The sequence below is a fragment of the Lissotriton helveticus genome, chromosome 11, assembly GCF_964261635.1.
Source record: "Lissotriton helveticus chromosome 11, aLisHel1.1, whole genome shotgun sequence".
Classification (NCBI taxonomy): Eukaryota; Metazoa; Chordata; class Amphibia; order Caudata; family Salamandridae; genus Lissotriton; species Lissotriton helveticus.
Window position 1 is genome coordinate 94180357 of NC_136072.1, and position 16557 is coordinate 94196913.

Here is a 16557-nt window from a genome sequence, read left to right on the forward strand (position 1 = left end):
TGACTATTTCTTGGTGAGTCCATTTTTAGTGCAGGGCTCTAGTGCTAATTTTCACCACATTTGTGTTTCGAATCATGTACCCCTCTCATTAATTTTAGAAATTGCAGTCATTCTGCCGTGAAATTATAACTAATGTTTCCCAAAAATGTGCTGCAGGGAAAATATTTTATGGCAGGAATTAAGATATTTGTTTAGGAATTCACTAGCAATAACTGTGGTCCAGATAGTATCGGTATAGTGTGTGGCATGCTCAAGGCCACCATAAGAGGATATCAAGTCACTACTAAGGTAGAGATAGATGCTGAATTCCTAAAATATTATAGCCACCCATATGCTTCACCTCTGGGAGTTTATAATCCAGATGAGGGCTGCACTATTGATAGATTTTTAAGACAAAGAACATTTCCCAAAACTTACCCTTGATAAGATAAAGTTCCTCAACCTATCTCATTATAGGACTATATCAATAATATTAAGAAGTCTCCCCTATGGGAAAGTTAGCTGTATGTATTTCCTACCTGGTGAAATATACAAAGGGTCCATCACTGACTTTACACCACCTTTTCTACAATTGATCAGAGAAATCACGGGCCGGGGCTCCTTACCTAAGTCTTGAAAAGATTAATGTTTTACAGCCTTCTGTAAAAATTATAAAACCACATTATGTATAGAATCTTATAGATTCTTATATGTTTTATGAGCAGGTTAGAAAATGTATATAAGAGTGTTAGCACCCAATATCATCCTTGTAATCAATTTTATGATTCCTCCATCACCACATGGATTCATCCCTGGTAGAGACAACACAGAACATCCTAACCTTGGTGCAATAATAATAGTTTGGGCAAGACCAATACAATATCTCCAGTTAATTGCTTTAGCTGCACAGAATACAATTGACCAGGTGGGATGAGTATTGCTTTGAAAGGATATGCAGAAATTTGGGGTTGCTAAGGTAGTCATCAAAATGATTCAGGGCATCTATTGAAACCCAGCTGGGGTGGCAACCATCAACAGTGTTCCCTGCAATAAATTTCCAACCCTAAAGAGGTACAATACAAGAATGTCAATTGTCACCTAGTTTATTGTGTTAAATACCTGTATAATGTGCGAGGTCAGTCAAGGTCCTCTTGGCACACAATAAAGAACACTAGCAACTTATTTTTTGCTTTTTATATAAAAGATAGTTATAGTTGCACAGACAGTTTGTTCCAGAGCTGAGGTGCACAGACTGAGAAAGAAGAGACTCATTTCCAAGCTTCAGGGAATTTGGTAACTGTTTAAAAATGTCCTCTGTAGGACGTAAGGGCCAGATGTAGGTAATCCCCGATTACCGATTCTTAAATACCGAATCATACCGATTCGGTATTTAAGAACTGGCAATCGGGATGTTGGTAGATTTACCGAATTAATTACCCAATCGGTATGATTCGGTAAATAATGAATCGGTATTTACAGATTCTGTAATTGCCATTGATTCCTATGGGCCTTGAGGCCCATAGGAATCAATTGCAATTACCGAATCGGTAAATACCGATTCGGTAATTGGGGGAAACATTGAAGGGTGACAGGGTGTCACTTTGACACCCTGTTGCACCCCTCAATTGTGCATGGGTGCACATATTGCAGACATACATGCCCTTAGGGCATGTATGTCTGCAACATGGCACTATTTAAAAAGCAGAAGAAATGCTTTTTAAATAGTTTTCTTAATTTACCACCAACTACTAGTTGGTGGTAAATTAAGAATTCTTAAACCCTTGTAGCACTGAAAACAGTGCTACCTACATCTGAAATTACAGATTCTGTAATTTTTCCAATTCGGTATTTTACCGAATCGGTAAAATTACTGATTCTGTAATTTTAGATGCCCCTACATCTCAATATCCACATGCCGGTCGGAAACGGCCGAAAATCGGTATTTTCGGCCGTTTCCAACCGGTATTTGCCTACCTACATCGGGCCCTAAATGTCTTGCTGGTAGGCACCTAATAATTTGCTTGGAAATTAAATCTGGGGTAGTTCGGTACAGATCATAATGTATGATGCAAATAACTCTAAATGTAGCAGTTTATTGGAGTGAAAAGTCACTGAAGGTCTTTTTTTGAATAGAAGCAATTTGACTAAACCTTGAAGTACCCAACACCAGTCTAGGAGGATGATTTTCATGATTTTGTATGGACTGCAGACAATGGGGAAGATATGTTTATATGTTACGGTACGGGTTATTGCAATATTCTAATCCTGATCCCTGGATAGTGAACATATCCATCGTTCTTCTGTCGGCTGTAAGATAAAGCAGAATGGAGCAAAGTTGGTAGAGATGGATGGTGCAGGCTGATACTACATGTAGCAGTCAATATGCAAAGCTGCAACACTTTTAACTACCAGACTCTTCACTACTTTAGAAGATGGAGGACAAATGTCCTACATGGCTGGCCAGTAAGTAGGCTGCCATGCCATGTTGTTAGCACCAGACACAGTATCTCGGTTTTGCCCATTTTGCTCATGAGCCAGTCCTGGCTCATCCAGCCATGGGGAGCGGTAAGGCAATTCTGAACATGAAAGCAGTCCTTGGCACTAGAACTAAAGGGTATATTTACAAGGCCCCTGTGCCACCGTATAATCACTTTTTTTGACTCTCTGGTGGCGCACAATGCTGAGCCATATTTACAAGGCCACGCAAAGTCCCCTTGCTTGGCTTTTAATGGCTTTGTAAATATTGCCCCCGTTCATGCATTCAGCAGCACACATAGAAGGAGGAAAAGCCATCAATGATACATTTTATGCAGGAAGGTGTCTCTTACTGCACAAAAACAATCATCCCTGCAATGCAGGCACCCTTGCACAATGGTGCAAGGTTGCATGTGTTAGCGCTAGGCGGCCAATTGTGCGCCAGCGCAGAGGAAAGCAGAGGGACGTGTCATTTTGCTGTAAATATTATACATCTCTACACTTTCCTAATGACACAACTCGGCCCAGCAAGATGGCTTCCAGTGCCATGCCATTTTCTAGTAAATATGTCCCTACGTTTGAATAGAAGTTGAGTATCCAGCTATATAATTATAAAGAATAAGGTGTCAGGACTGGACTATGGAAGCTAGAGGCAGCATGTCGATGTTAAACAGATGCAGTGATATAGTGGAACCCATAGGATAGATGTTTCAAAGATAGGCATTGGTCAGAAAACGCCTGTTGGATTCAGCCTTTGAGAAAAGATGAGAACCAGTGGTGTATGGATCCACCAATACATATTGACTGAAGTTGTTTTATCAGAAAGGCATGGTAGATAGTGTCAAATGCAGTGGAGAGATCTAGAAGGATTAGAACAGTTGGTGTGATCTCATATGCTGCCAGAAGAAGGTCACCGACCATAACTAAAATAGTACGTTCTGTGCTTTGAAAGGGTGAAAACCTACCAGAAATCTATCAAGAATGCTATTAAATTCCAAAAACTGGCTTTATTGTTTAGTTACCTGTGACTCCAATACTTTTGTAGCAGAAGGGAGCAGATTGCCATGGTGAAAGAGGGTGAGTGAGGATCCAGATTTCATCATTTAGAATACTAGAATTACAATGCCTTTTTAAGGCGTCCGTTTCAAAACCAGGTGTTTAGGACTCATTAACAATATCCTGAAGAGTTGTAGGAACAAAAACATCTATAGATACATGTTTCACCAGATTTAGGTGTACAGTGGTTTAATGAGCACAATATGTCCAATGAATTGTAGGCACAAATTCAGTCGATTTAACTTCCTGTGAGATAGAAGTAGTTGATTTCCAAACTTGGATAGTAGACAATGTGGATGTCTCATTGTGAGTAGAGATTGAAGAATTAAGCAAGCCTCTGATTTGTTTTTAATGTTGCAGATAAAACATAAGCTCTTCACCAAATATTCAAGATTAACAGTTGTGAGAGGAGATACTAAATGATTCTTTTAAAATAGAAAAGGACTCCCTTTGGTAGCCAGGGTCTTAGCAATTCCGTTAGAAAAGCAGTCTTTCTTAGCAGCTTTGATTTCATTGTTATAGGTGCTACATTTTTCTTTGCATTGTTTTAAACTAATGGGATCATAAGATTTCCTACAAACTCTCTGACTTTTCTGTAAGGATATCTTCATTGAAGGTAGCTCATTGTGAAACCAAGGCGTAAACATGTTTTAGACCACTTACGGGTAGATTTTAATGGGGTAGATTATCAAGGGCATTACTAATTGCACAGTGGTAAAAGGTATGTTTCTCAAAAGGATTATGTATATTTTCCAACGTTTATGTCAGACATTAGTAAGTAAGCTGAAGATTTGAATGTAGGTGTGACCAACTTCATGTCAGTTGAAACGAATGCAATGGTGGTGTACAAATTGCTATAGTTTCAAATTTTCCTATTAATAGGTAAAGATCTAACTGTGTCTCCAAGATGGTCTGGAAGTTGGCAATACATACTTCAGAGTCAGTCATCAGGTAAACCTATGGCCTGCAATGTCTATAGTTCCTTCAACATGTGGTTGCATTGAGCATAAGGTAAGCAAAAAATTCAGCAGCAGCGGATCAGGGTCACCCAATTCATCCTTATAAAAATTAAAGTAGTCTACATTCTCAGGTTAATAGTGAGCAGTAGTGTATTCATTTAGGTCAGTGAATTTATACGGAAAATCCTACATTGGATCAGGAGTTCAAGAACTACACATCAGTGCTACAGTAGTATTTGATTTAGAATGTAGTTTAATAAAAAAAAATGTAAATCTTGAAGGCAGAGTTAGGAGAAAATAAAGAAAGCCAATTTATTTGAGACACACGTAGCTATCCCAGAACCTCGTATCACCTTCTCTGTCAATATCAACATTACATAATGATGTAAGGGTGGGGTGGCCTCTTTTATTTATGCTTCCAAGTGAGGATCCAGCAGGCATGTGTGCCAAACAGCATGTCTAAACCTTAATCATTAATCAAATGTATGTTTAGGGATGCTATTAATGAGTCCAATATTAGGAGTAGTTAGGTGGGTCTGGCTGGAGTAGCAAAAGAAGAAAATACCTAATAGCCATAAAAAATGCACATGGAATAACTCATACCAGAATTATATTGTAGTGCAATAGACTTTTTTAGTTTAGTTTTTGAGTATTTGATTATATTAGTAGCAAAAGTATTTGTGATCTGATTGATTCTGCAGGTGTCATGTATTTTTCTGAAAACTAATAGATTATAAAATATTTTCATCTGATAAACTCATTTGAGCAGGAGGGGCCTGATTATCTACTGCTCGTGTTAAAGCATTATAGGCCTTAATAATGCCTTTGTTTGGGGAATACATTTAGACAGGGGATTATGCAACAATATGAGGGTGTAAATGATATTGTCATTACTGCAGTTAAGAAAATGGTTTTGGTACTTATTTCATAGAAATAAATTAGTATCCTAGATCAGATTAAGCAGATCTAAATTGAGACCAGAAGCAACTCCGGACATGTACTGGCATGGACGGGCAGGGGCAGGTGCAAACAGACATGCCTTTGACTTTAAAGGCGTCTTCATTTCTGGACATGCTTAGTGGGGTTGATTAGGGCGAAACTGGTCTTGGGTTGCTTCTGTTCCAGTTCAGAGAGGACCTGGCTTGGGGGTTCTGGCTGGACTGTTCCTAATGGAGCAGAATCAAGGATGATTTGCATATGGTTTGACCTAATCTGAAGTGGCATAGTGGCCAAAAAAAGAAGGACTGGGATACATCCTTAAGTAATTACTGGTGGCTGAGATTAAGTCAAGCATCCCACTCATCACTTCTTTATACCTCAGGGGTCAACTAAATGAAAGCTCAGAGTGACAACACCATGCAGCATCCAACTCAATATTATAATGCGGGAAACAGGGATTGAGGTTAAGGCCAAATGTAGCTGTGTTGCCGCTAAAGTGCCAGTGCAAAAGAAAATATGAGTAAAAAGTTCAAATCATGATCATGCAAAAAAGGCACTCTAGTTAAAAGAGAAATTGATAAAAAAGAACCGAAAAATGCCTGATATATTGGACTGTTCCTGAAAATAAAAATTAACTCAATGGTATGATGACCTATGCAGATGATGTGTTCATTATGAAATGAAATGAAACAGACATTTGTATAGCGCATGGCTACCCGAAGGCATCCCAGCGCTAGAAACAGCTAACAAAAGAGATGAAACAGCCAGACTAAAGAAATAGCTCAGGGCCAGATGTAGGAGCCTAAATACCGGTCGGTAACGGCCGATTTCGGCCGTTACCGACCGGTATTTAAGAATTGGCATGTAGGGGCATGTATTTTACAGAATCGGTAAATTTACCGAATCGGTAAATTTACTGATTCTGTAAAATACCGAATCGGTAATTTTACCGATCCGGTAAATCCAAATGTAGGTGGGACTCTTCTGAGTCCCAAAGGCAATACAGATTCGGTATTTTACCACCCAATTCAATTGGGTAGTAAAATACCGAATCCAGGTGTGCATGCACATGTGTGCATGCACACCTATGCCATGTGACAGACAGACATGCCCTTAGGGCATGTCTGTGTGCCACATGGCACACATGCCTGTATTTGGGGTGCTAGAGGGTGTCAAAGTGACACCCCTGCACCCTTGCAGGAATCGTTATTTACCGATTCGGTAATTACCAAATCGGTATTTCCCATTGATTCCTATGGCCTTCACAGCCCATAGGAATCAATAGGAAATACCGATTCGGTATATACCGAATACCGAATCGGTAAATACCGAATTTTAAAGAATCGGTAATTCAATTACCGATTCTTCCTAAATCTCCCTCCTTCATATTTACCGATTCATAAATACCGAATCGGTAAAATTCGGTATTTATGAATCGGTAAATACGTATTTCCTACATCTGGCCCCAAGTCTTTAAGAGTTTACAGAAGGCAAGATGATTGGTTTCCTTACGAAGATACTAAACCTAGCACAGAACTACCCGCAATTGAGGAGGCAGCTGGACAATTTGGAACTGTATCCAGATATAAGTTAAATCAAGATGATAAGTTAGATATTGAATATAAGAACATATAGGACCCAGATCTGCATGCAGTCAGCATTCTCACCTATTTGGGTATTAGACGTACACCTAATTATTGAGCCTTAAGTGATGCAAATTTTCTGAGAATTTTTTGAGAAACCTCCCTGCTACTGAGCAAATGGGAGGGACTGCCCTATATCGATTTTGGGAAAAGATAATTGAATTTAACCCAATTACTTACCCAAATTAATGAGTCATTTAAGGCAGGGCCTATTGATTTCCAGCTCTCCTTCTTCAAGCACATTGATGCTGTGATTTCTTCTTTAAATGGGGACATCAAAACCCCAGATGACCTCTGAGATTGTTACAACTGGCAGTGGCTAAGAGAGGGTCCCGAACATCACTTTATTGTTAGGCTGCATTATGTAAGAGACTCGCAACATTGATTAATGAGCAGGATAATTCCCCAGTGTTTATTGAAACAATGTCGGACAATCCACTCTAGTTAGTTCTTTTACACTACTCTTACCCCAAAGACCGCTTCAATCATATTAAATATAATAGTATCTCTGATCTTAATAATGTATGGATAGATACAGAAATATTTTCGAGTACTTAAATATCATGGCTGTCTTCTCATTTGAGATTATTTCTTTACTAATATTCACATGCTAATATTTAATTATTATACCAGTTATATTCAAAAGGAATATTTACATCATCTCAGCAGATTACAGAAGAGTTTGATGGCCCCAAACCCACTTTTTAAGATATTTGAAGATATGGACCATCTTAATCCAAAGAGGTAATGAAATAGCACCTGAATGGTCACTGGGTATTTGTGTGTGTGTGTGTTTGTGTGTGCCTGTTAGACAAAGACCCCCCCGCCCCCAACAACTTCTGCCCATTACAATATCTTTATGGAGGTAGAAGAGCTGCCTGTACGGGCAGAATGGTTGTCGGGCTGGAAGATATAGGGATAACCCCAAAGATGTTTGCACAATCAATAGAAAAAAACACTCAGTGACCAGAATGCTGAAATATTGTATTCAGAATCACCGAAATGTATTCCATTTTTATTTTTCACTAGCCAAGATCACAAACTTTTCTACTAACAAACTAACCCTCTGGCCCAGATGGTCTGCCTCTGGTCAAGAGGCAGACCAGGTATATGTTTACCACATGCCCGGAAATGTGGCCTCTATGTCATGCGGTGTTTAATAAAATGCCATTTACAGTGGGCTTTTCAATTGGTTTTGATGATGCATTGATTATGAATGGATTCAATAAGGGTATCAAAAGTAACTTCAATTTTCTGGTTATTCTGATTGCACCCTTATATTTAGGTTTGCCATGGAAGACTATTCTGCAACCAGATACTAGTATGTGGGAGGCAGGAGAGTTAGATATCTATACTTTTGAGAAACAGGTAGATGAACCTGAAGTATGAAGTAGAGGCCATAGAAAACCACAGAACGTAAGTAAGTTTATAAATATCAAGTATATTTAGCAAGAGTGTAAAGATTGTAACGAACCACATCTTGTGTTCTATGCTGAATTAGTTATCAGTGACATGTAACCAGCTTTTGAAGAGTGTATTTGTATTTACTAATCAATAGTATAAATTGAGACATGCTTTTTTACGTGCTGTTTCCTACTGTGAAATACTTGTCCATTTCTTACTGTTTTCTGATGAGAAAGCATTCCCATTATTTCCAGTCACGTGTGCAGCTGTTCTGAGCACTGGAAAATTGGAGCCATATTTTTCATCAATTAAACGTGGAAGCCGCTGGGAGATTTCACCTGTGAAGTTTAGTAAGAAGATTAATTTAGGGTACAGAGAGAGAGAAACTAATTTTCCTTTGTTGAATTTTTTTTGGGTCAAACATATTGAAACAATCGTCATATTTCCTATGCAACCAACATTGGATCATGACATTTACATGGGCACCTACAGGTCCCAGAGGATCCCTATGATACGTAGATTCCACATAGGCTCCATCTTGTCCTCCATCATCTTCAACCTTATAAGGAACCCATTTTGCTCACTTACCGATGATCACATTATAATTCACCAATATGCTGATGATACACAACTCTACATTATAGTCTCTTCTGCTCCAGACATTCAACGCCTCATACAATGCCGTCCCTGCATCCCCCAGACATGGATGTTCAGGACATACTAGTAACTCATCCCCACCACACAGTATTCCAGTCAACTAGTCCAAACTTGTCTAAATGACTTCATGTATGAAGGCTTCGAATCCCAACTTTCACTTGGATTTACCCCGGTTACAAATAACACCCACAAGGAAAATGATGTAGACAAAACAAATACAGCCTGGTACCAGCTCTCTTTACTCAATAAAGTGAAACCATTCCTCCCCGAAAGTAACTTCAGAACTGTGGTTTAAGCCCTGCATTTGTATGATAGCAATGAATCTATCTCTTTATCCCGCAGACTTTTTCCCCGCTGGGAATCACAACGTGGTCATTACAACGACCGCATTGTGATTCCGCATATCATTACTCCGCAAGTGGGAACAACGACTTGCGGAGGGGGGCGCTGGATGTTGGAATAGTATAATTTACTATTCCAACTCCAGTCTGTGCAGACACTAGGGAAGGTGTTGGATTTTAAATCCAACACCTCCCCCCCCTGCGCAAGTCGTTGTTCCAACTTGCGGAGTAATGGTATGCGGAATCACAATGCAGTCGTTGTAACGACCGCGTTGGGATTCCCTGCGGGGAAAAAGTTTTATGGTAAACGTTGTTTACCGATAGAAATGCCTTGCTACATGCGGTGCTTAATATGTAAAAAAAAAAAATGTGCCATGGTGATGGAGCGAGATAGAAAACAAAATTTTGTTTAAACTCGCGAAGTCACATTTCCATAACATGAATAATAATATTAATGATTTGTGATATGTCGTGCTAATACAACTTAGATTAAACTTTACACGTGGGGGGACTAACATGTGTGCTCATAAACGTGCATAAATGTTGCATCTTTTTGTTCGTGCAAAATAATAAAATAATTTATTGTTTTCGTTTTTGTCATTACTAACTGCTGCAAACTTAAAATAAGCATGTGCTTGTTTTGCTTTTCCTTGTCTGTGTGATGTCATTTCTACTATTCTAGGTGCATATGGGTCTCATGGAATAACGGAGACTGGTAGATATAAACGCTGCTTTATTTGTTTGCAATGGCTAGGTAACATTTTGATTAATCGGGTGGGTTAATTAATTAGTGAACCAAAGGGTGGATACAGAATCTACATTATTTCATATATTAATACTTTTCTTGTGTTTGTTTTATATTAGAAATCATAAGTTGCCTGCTTTTGGGCCTATTCACTTGAGCCGCAGAAAAGAGCTGACTTATAATTCTGCAGAAAGTCATGAGACGCCCATTCTGAATTAAAGCGTTTGTCAAAAGCTGCGTTCACAAAGCAAAAAACTAATGCTGTCATCATTCTGTCGGACATGGCCAAGGTCGAAAGTGAACATTTTGTCAATCCTTAACTTGGCATCCGCGGAAGTATAATGAAAGTCAATGGACGCTGTGAGAATGACTTAATACATTTGTTGCAATATGAGGAAGCTTCTGGCTTCACGTGGAAGGAACAATGGTCTCTATGAAATATGATTTAGTGGAACTTTTTGAAAACTGGGTGATATGTCACTTGTCACTCTCAGCCAATGGGACGTCGAAGATTTCTGAAAACTTTCCTTTGCTTAGTTCAGTTAGCGTAGAAAGGTATAAAAAGTCATGCCCTTAGGGATGGGCTGGCTGCTGCTTTCTGACTTTCCGATGAGGGTGATGTGCTGTTGGACTTTGTGTGGAGCACGTAAGAATCCTCAAAGAACTTTATTTTAATTTCTATCTATTTAGCTCAGTTAGGGAATTAGATTTTAGAAATGCTAAACTTTATATCTTCACTTTAATTTTGATTCACTTGCTTAAATTGTATTTTTCTCATATTTCTTTACAATCATGCTTGCTTTATTGCAAATAAAATTCATTTATAAAACTATCAACTTATATACCATAATTTAGTAAATAAAATCTTACTTTTGACAAATAAGCTGGTCTTGGTTATTCAGAAGTGTAGGTTACTATTAGCTAGATCACGTCGCCAATGGTGGTCATTTAAATGATATAGTTTTATTATAATGACAATATTCTTTCCGCAGATTTATAAATATGTATATAGTTTGTAGATAATGTGTATATAGATTTAATTTGACCACCTGATTCAGTAGGCCCAAAATATGTCAGGTTTATAAATGGGTCCATATTTAGTATAGAATTTTGTTTATAGGTTATGAAGTTGGGTAGCGTAGTTTATGATATATTTTCTATAGGCCGCTGGATCAATTCTCTGGTAGCAGAAATTGATGGTTGCTAAGGGTAACCAAGGTAATATGTTGGTTGCTAAGGGTTACGTTATGGTATGGAAATAGGATCGATGTTTTAACACATGTTGAGTTCGTTTTTCGTGCTATCTGTAAGCTATACCGGTATAGATTGTGTGGCGAGAAATTAGTCACGCAAGCCATCTGTTCTGTTTGTAGTGATATCGCCGAGTATCACAAGAGGTATCGCCGTGTACCATAGTGTTGTCGCCGAGCAGCACAGTTTTAGGGCTAGGTCTGAATCTTGTATAGTGAGGATTTTCTAAGAAATTAGAGCAGCATGAGAATAGGGACAAAGCGCCTTCCATAAAACTCACTGTGATAAAAGTATTAGTTATATCCGAGCTTGAGTGAAGGGTAAATTAACGTCGGTACATGATTATCTATAAACAGGTTAGAGTCCTGTACGGGTACATGTTTCATATCTATAAACAGGTGAGAGTCCTGTACGGATAACGTCGTTATTTTGCTAACGGTGCATGATTTCTATAAACAGGTGAGAGTCCTGTACGGATTTCATGTGTGCTTGAAATTAGGGAAATTTCAGTGTGAAAGTGCGAGTTTGAATTGTATTTTATGTTCAAGTGGAACTCTTAGAACTTTCACTTCGCGGTGGGTTCAGAGCAAAGCGAGTTCATAATTATACGTGTTAGAAGGGTGGGGTAAGGTTACTCTACTGACAATTGAATATTATCCTTAGTGTGAATAGCGCCGTCTATTCCGAAGTGTGGATACTTGAATGTATGTAAACTATCCTAAATAGTGAAACGAACAGATGTTGTCTTTATAGTCATTGTTAAGAATTAATTTACACTGAAAAGTGTTCTTAAAATGGCGCTGTGAAAAGATTTTGTGAAGGAGGGGTAAGCGCCAGGAGTGAGAAACGAGAAACCGCAGCTGCTGTGTACGTCACAGAGCCGCGCTGGGATTGGGTGACCTACGTCACAAGCTATATTCTGATTGGCTCTTGAGTCTCTGACGGCCAGTGAGCTGATTGGTCCTTCGGAAAATCTCCAAATTTATTGGTTGAGCAGAAAAGTGACGTAGCTCAACTGTCATTGGCTTGTTGGTGTGTTTCGCGCACGGATTGGTTGTTTTGCGGAACATCCCGGAAATATTTTACGAACGATTTTGTGAATTAGATTTAACTCTTAAAAATGAGTTATCATTTTAAACATGTTGAGAAAAAGACAACATTATTTCAGAAATTCAAGAATTTATTTTCACCTGACAAGAAAATCGAAACGCGAGGTGGTAAACTACTTCATAAGTATAAAACACCTGCAGCGTACATGGAAGGTGAATATGGATATCATACTGTCTTATGGTTCGACAGTTGGAAACGTTATACTAAAAATGACGGTGTTTTAACTTGGCCTGATGAAGGTTCATTTAATGTAAGAGTTTTAAGAAATTTACGAGAGAAAATGAATGCTCTTGTTCCAAAACCGAGACCAACTCAATTTGAAGCTTTAGTTGAGTGGGAAGACGAGATGTATCAGTTACAAAGAGAAGCTAGTGGAATTAAAAGACCTTCTAAAAATCCATCTTGGAAAAGAGAAACTCATGAAGATAGATTGAGAATGTGGAGACAGGGAAACATGAGTGAAGGATTGTATTTAATTCATGAAATGGTAATGGGTACTCCTACAGGGAAATCTATGGAAAGTGAATCTGAGGATGCAGTTATGGAAGAAATATATACAACTGCTAGAAAGAATCAGCCTAATCAGCCTTTGAGACCTCCTAGATCATGGTCTACTCCGGTGGTTTCTACTGAAACTTCACCGAGTGCACCTCCAATTAGTGAAGCTCCTAAACTTTATCCAAATAATTGTGAAATCAATGAAACTCCTAGAAGACCAGAATTCGAGAATGCTCGAAATGAAGGTAGACATTTTTCAATGACTCCAAGAGCAAGGGAACCTCCAAAAGATTATTCAAGAGAGGCAAGAAATGTTGAAGATGTTGATTATAATGAATATATAAGATCAAAGGAAGAACTAATAAAAAGAATGACAAAAGGCATGGAAGCTGTGACAGTTCCAGTAACAATTGGTCCTGTTCAGCCTGTATTTGACCAAAGGGAAACAAACAAAACTGGATTAACTATTCCTTTAAATACAGAAATTCAAAAAGCTGCTGAAAAATTTTATTCAGATTTATCTGAAATAAACACTTCTAAATCAAGAATGCCTGATTTAACCTTTAATGAGGATTTATCTCCAAAAACACCAATGGGTGCTATATCAGATATAGGGAGTCCTGAAGTCAGGGTAACCACACCAAAACTAGATGTGGCCAAATTAAAAGCAAATATCGAAGAATTAATAATTGGAACAATTGGTCCAGATAGTTTAAATTACTATCGGGATGATGAACTACTGTTCATTTGCAAAAGCATTCAGTGGAAAACGAAAAATAAATATGATCAACTAGAGGATCTAGCAGCAGAACTTGAAATCGATGTGAGTAAACAAAAGAATTTTGCAAAGCATTACAGATTAGACTTTTCAGAAAGCGACATTGAGAGTTTGAACTCAATGGGAAGAATAGTTCACATTAAAGATTTGATTGTCTATATCAAAAAGCTAGGAGAACTGAATAAATGGAGAGTAAAATGGACGAAAAAGAAGGAAGATGAAAGATTGGATAAATTGTCAAAACAATTTCCAATGAGAGAAGTTGCAGGTGGAGGATATGTTCATATCCCGTGGTCGAGACAGGACATTCTGTTATTTACAAATGACTTTCCAAAATTGAGGGAAAAACCAGTTGAGTGGTACAGGCAAGTTGATAGATTTATCAAAGTGTCAAAAGTTCTGTGGATTGATTTAGATGGATTTTTTGACATTGTTGTTCCATCTGATCTTTGGACAGAATGCAAAATATCGATTAGTTGGCCAAAAGCAGAACCTGAGCGAATTAAAGAAACAGGTGCTCCTAATCCACTTGTAATGGATTTTTATGAGAAAGTAATTGTTTGGATGAAAAACAAAATTCCACCCAAAGAAGTCGATTGGGTTAAAATAGAAAGAACAGAACAGGAAACAAAAGAATCAGTTCATTCTTTTTATGAAAGACTACTATTAATCTTTAAACAATACAGTGGTTATGAAAAATTAGATGAAAAAGACATGAGTCATTTTGTCTATAGATTTGTTTATGGACTAAAACCTGAAATTGGAGAAATGATCAGAACTAGTATTGTCGGATGGCAATCACTATCTGTAGATGATATTCTAAGAAAAGCAAAATATTGTAGCGATGAAATAGAAGTAAAACAGAAAAAGCTGAAGGAGAAAGCCATGTGGGCTCAGGTAAAGGTGGCTGAGCAACAGATTGCCAGCATGGGAAATAAGAACACTAATTTTGTTCAAACTGGAAATACAAACCAGATACAAGGAAAGTTTAAAGGTAATAATTTCCAAAAGAAATTTAGCCCAAAGATTGAGGAGCTGAAGCAAAGATTACCTTGTTTTAATTGTGGCGAAATTGGACATTGGAGGGACGAGTGTCCTCATCCTCCTAAAAACTTAAAGAATCCCTTATTGAATCCACAGATGCAGAATGGTGTTGACCTGCAGCGACAGCTACAGATGCAACAGGGGTTAAACGAATTTAATATTCAACGACAATTACAGCAACAGCAACAACAACAGGTGAATAATCGTCAAGACCAATTGCCACAACCACCTTTTCCGAATTGTGGGGGAGTTCAAAAATATAATCCAAACGTGGGATTTCAGGGAAGTGAACAGGTAATAAAACCACAAAAACAGCAAAAGCAACAAAGGGTTCAAATGCAAAATGCTTCACAACAATTCTTATTAGCAGAAAGTCAAGACAGTGATTCTGATGATTATTGCTGACGGTGCCCGAGAGAGGAGGAAGAGTGTGTTGTTGGAGCCACTCTTGAGGTTGACCAGTCTGGTCCTTTTGTAAACGGGAAAGTTAATGATGTAGACATCACTTTTCTAGTGGACACTGGTGCTACCCGTTCTACTGTTAGATCAGTGGAAATTGAAAACCTACCTCTCTCTGGGGATACCATCCAAGTTGTCGGAGTAAGTAATCAGCAAATTAAAACTGACTTAACTGATCCAGTACCAGTTGAAATTGGAAACTACAAAGATAAACACAGATTTGTGGTTTGTAATAGTAGTCCAGTGAATTTATTAGGTAGAGACATCCTATGTAAAATGAATTGTAGAATATATTGTTCTCCTGATGGAGTTGAGTTACAAACAATGGAGGAAGATGGTTTATACAGAATGACAATGATGATGATAGAAGCAGAAGAAACAAAATTGTTTCATGCATTTGAAGAAAAGGATCTACCTGAAGAACTCAAAGAAACAGTGAAATCTGAAATATGGGATTTTAGTGGAAATGAGATGGGTCTGATGAAAAACGTAGATCCAGTGAAAATTACATTGAAACAGGGAATAGAATTTCCAAATACTCCACAATATAAAATGAAAACAGAAACAATTGAAGGTATTACACCTATAATTGAAAAATTGATCAAACAAGGTGTATTAAAGGAAATGAAGAGTAGCTCTTGTAATTCACCAATCATGGGAGTTAAAAAGTCTAACGGAACATTTAGAATCGTACAAGATTTGAGAAAGGTTAATCAAATTGTTGTTCCATGTTGTCCTGTGGTCCCAAATCCAGCAGTAATTCTATTTCAGATTCCACATGATGCTGAATGGTATACAGTCATCGACCTTTGCAATGCATTCTTTACTGTTCCCTTACATCCAGACAGTTATGAAATATTTGCTTTCAGATTCCAAGGTAAGACCCTCGGATGGTCAAGAATTCCACAGGGCTATACAGAAAGTCCTTCAATCTTTAACGAACTGTTAAAAAGATCATTAGAAGATCTAGACTTACCTGGTAGGTCTACATTAGTGCAGTATATTGATGATTTGTTAATAGCTGCAAAGACAAGAGAAAATTGTGTAACAGACACAATAATTCTGTTAAATCGACTTGCAGAAGAAGGACATAAAGTGTCCCCAGCGAAACTACAGTTTTGCAAACAAGAAGTAAAATATCTTGGTCACAGAATTGCAAAGGGAAAAAGACAAGTAACAATAGAGAGAATAAAAATGATTCAAGCAATGTTACCACCAA

At 38.0% G+C, this 16557-nt stretch overlaps 1 protein-coding gene across 2 annotated transcripts in view; it reads right to left on the reverse strand.

Annotated features, from left to right (window-relative positions):
* Positions 1-16557, reverse strand: part of TNFSF10 (TNF superfamily member 10) — a 126178-nt gene that overhangs the window by 37794 nt on the left and 71827 nt on the right. For both annotated transcript variants that reach the window (XR_013602559.1, XM_078667463.1), the window contains exon 4: positions 8674-8793. Coding sequence is in view for 1 of the 2 variants with exons in the window: in XM_078667463.1 (XP_078523589.1) it covers positions 8674-8793 (120 nt within the window). In the remaining variant the exon portion in view is untranslated. The remainder of the gene's footprint in view (positions 1-8673; positions 8794-16557) is intronic.